At 65.7% G+C, this 1,850-nt stretch overlaps 1 protein-coding gene across 1 annotated transcript in view; it reads right to left on the bottom strand.

Moving 5' to 3' along the window:
• Positions 1-6: 6 nt before the first annotated feature.
• The window catches only part of UBAP2L (ubiquitin associated protein 2 like), a 28,209-nt gene continuing 26,365 nt past the window's right edge, over positions 7-1,850 (bottom strand). Inside the window, exons 25-28 of the mRNA XM_035890825.1 lie at positions 1,772-1,839; positions 1,272-1,469; positions 781-831; positions 7-157 (exon numbers count right to left, since the gene is read on the bottom strand). Coding sequence (XP_035746718.1) covers positions 62-157; positions 781-831; positions 1,272-1,469; positions 1,772-1,839 — 413 coding nt within the window. The 3' untranslated portion in view covers positions 7-61. The remainder of the gene's footprint in view (positions 158-780; positions 832-1,271; positions 1,470-1,771; positions 1,840-1,850) is intronic.

Raw genomic sequence — 1,850 nt, 5'->3', positions numbered from 1 at the left:
GTTGGGTTCGGTGGGATTCTCTTCCGGAAGCAAGTGGTGGTGGGCGAGGGCCGCCCCGGCCTCAGTTGGCGCCCCAGCTGTAGCTGTTGTAGGCAGACTTGTTGGCCTGGGATTTCTGGGGGATGGAGCTGCCTTGGCTGCGCTGCCCAGAGCCGCTCTGCGGGAAGGGGGTAAGAAGGAGAAAGCAGGCGGTTATCGTGGGGGAACCGGCGCCGCCGTCTCCGGGGTCCCAACCCCCGGGCTGCTCTGCAGGGCGACGCTGGCGTGCCTCGGGCAGCTCGGCCGCGGGCACCGCCGCCCCCGCAGGACGGCTCCAGCCTGCAGACCCCGGGCACCGCAGGCTACGGCTCCTCGGCGCTCGCTGACCCGCCTCAGCCCAGCGCAAGCTCCCTGGGGCCACCGGCACCAGGGCAGGGGCTGCCTCCTGCACCCAGCAGCTGGCCGGTGGCCCTCACGCCATGCCATCTGCTGCCCTCCCTCCGCTCTGCGCCTTCCTCCAGAGCAGTGCCGTGCCAGGACCGCAGGCAGCGAGGGCCCTGGCAGGTCTGCGGGGGCTGCTGCCCGGCGGGGAGAGGGGAAAGGGGGGGGGGAAGGGGTCGAGCAGGGGGGGGGGTGTCTGTGCGCGCGGGTGTGTGGGTGTGCACATACTGACTGAGGGCCTCTCTCCTCGCCTGGCGGGGCCACAGGGGGAGAAGGAAGGGGTTACGTGAGCCTGGGGGGCCTTAGGGGCGGGGGGAGACCCCAGGGCAAGTGCAATGCATTATCAGAGAGGTTCATTACCTGGTCTTCCTGCTGGCGTTGGCAGCACAGTATCATCTGCAAATATGGAAGCTGTTGCAGTACCAGGATATGTAAAATAAAGGGACAAACTATGACAATAGAAATCCACGGTTAGACCTGAAAGCTACGGCGGGGTCGTGGCTGTGGCGAGTAACCCCTTCGCTGCTGGCCTGCGGAGCCGCCACTCCGAGGAAGGGGGAGGTCAGGGCGTACCAGGCATGTCTGCGTGAAGGGGCACTACCCGACCGTACCTGGTACAGCCCGGCAGCAAGGGGGCTGTGCCGAGTACCCCCCAGCGGAGCGCACCCCGGGCCTTCCTCACCTCGTCCTCTTATCGGCCCTGTGTGTATGTGCAGGTGTGAGCATGTGCGTGTCACCGCGTGTCCGCGTGTGTCCGCCGCAGGGCGTGAGGGAGGGAGGGAGAGGGGGGCCGGGGGGGTGAGCGAGAGCCCTAGGAGATACCCCAGCGAGGGCCGGGGGGGGTCGCTTACCTGCCCGTCCTGCTGCAGGTGGTGGTGGAGGATCTGCGAGTGGGGCTGCTGATGCGGGGTCAGGATGTGCATGAAAGGGGTGGGGGGATACGCCGCCGCCGTCGCGGGGTTGATGGGGCCGCCGCTGCCCAGCGCCGAAGGCAGGTTGAAGGAGGCTGCCGGGGTTCCAGTGTGAAATCCCTGCTTCTCGAAGGATTGCTGAGGAAGAGACACCAACGGTGGAGTAAGGGCTAGGAGCTGGGCTGGCAGCGTGTCCCATCCCAGCTCTACAAGTCCCGGGCCTGGGAGTCAGTGCGCGGTGCAGAAAACAGACGGAGTCTCTGCCTGTGGCTTGCTCTGGGCTTGGAATTACTCTAAGTTGGGAAAAGCCGAGCATTTCCCTTCTCCCGAGCTGGCTGCTCCAAGGGGAGCAGACTCATGGCCCGGGGAGGTTCTCTCAGAGCCAGGCTTCCACTCCCCAGCAAAGTGGCACCTTCCTGGAGCACGCACCAGACACTAACCTGTGTTTTGGAGTAGACAGAGCCCGAGATGTCCGGCACTCCTGTATTACTGGATGTCACAGATACACCTGGGGAGAAG

The sequence above is a fragment of the Egretta garzetta genome, unplaced genomic scaffold (assembly GCF_000687185.1).
Source record: "Egretta garzetta isolate BGI_Z169 unplaced genomic scaffold, ASM68718v1 scaffold1063, whole genome shotgun sequence".
NCBI classification, from domain to species: domain Eukaryota; kingdom Metazoa; phylum Chordata; class Aves; order Pelecaniformes; family Ardeidae; genus Egretta; species Egretta garzetta.
The sequence above is the reverse complement of the archived record's forward strand: the minus strand, read 5'-3'. Positions and strand labels throughout refer to the sequence as shown.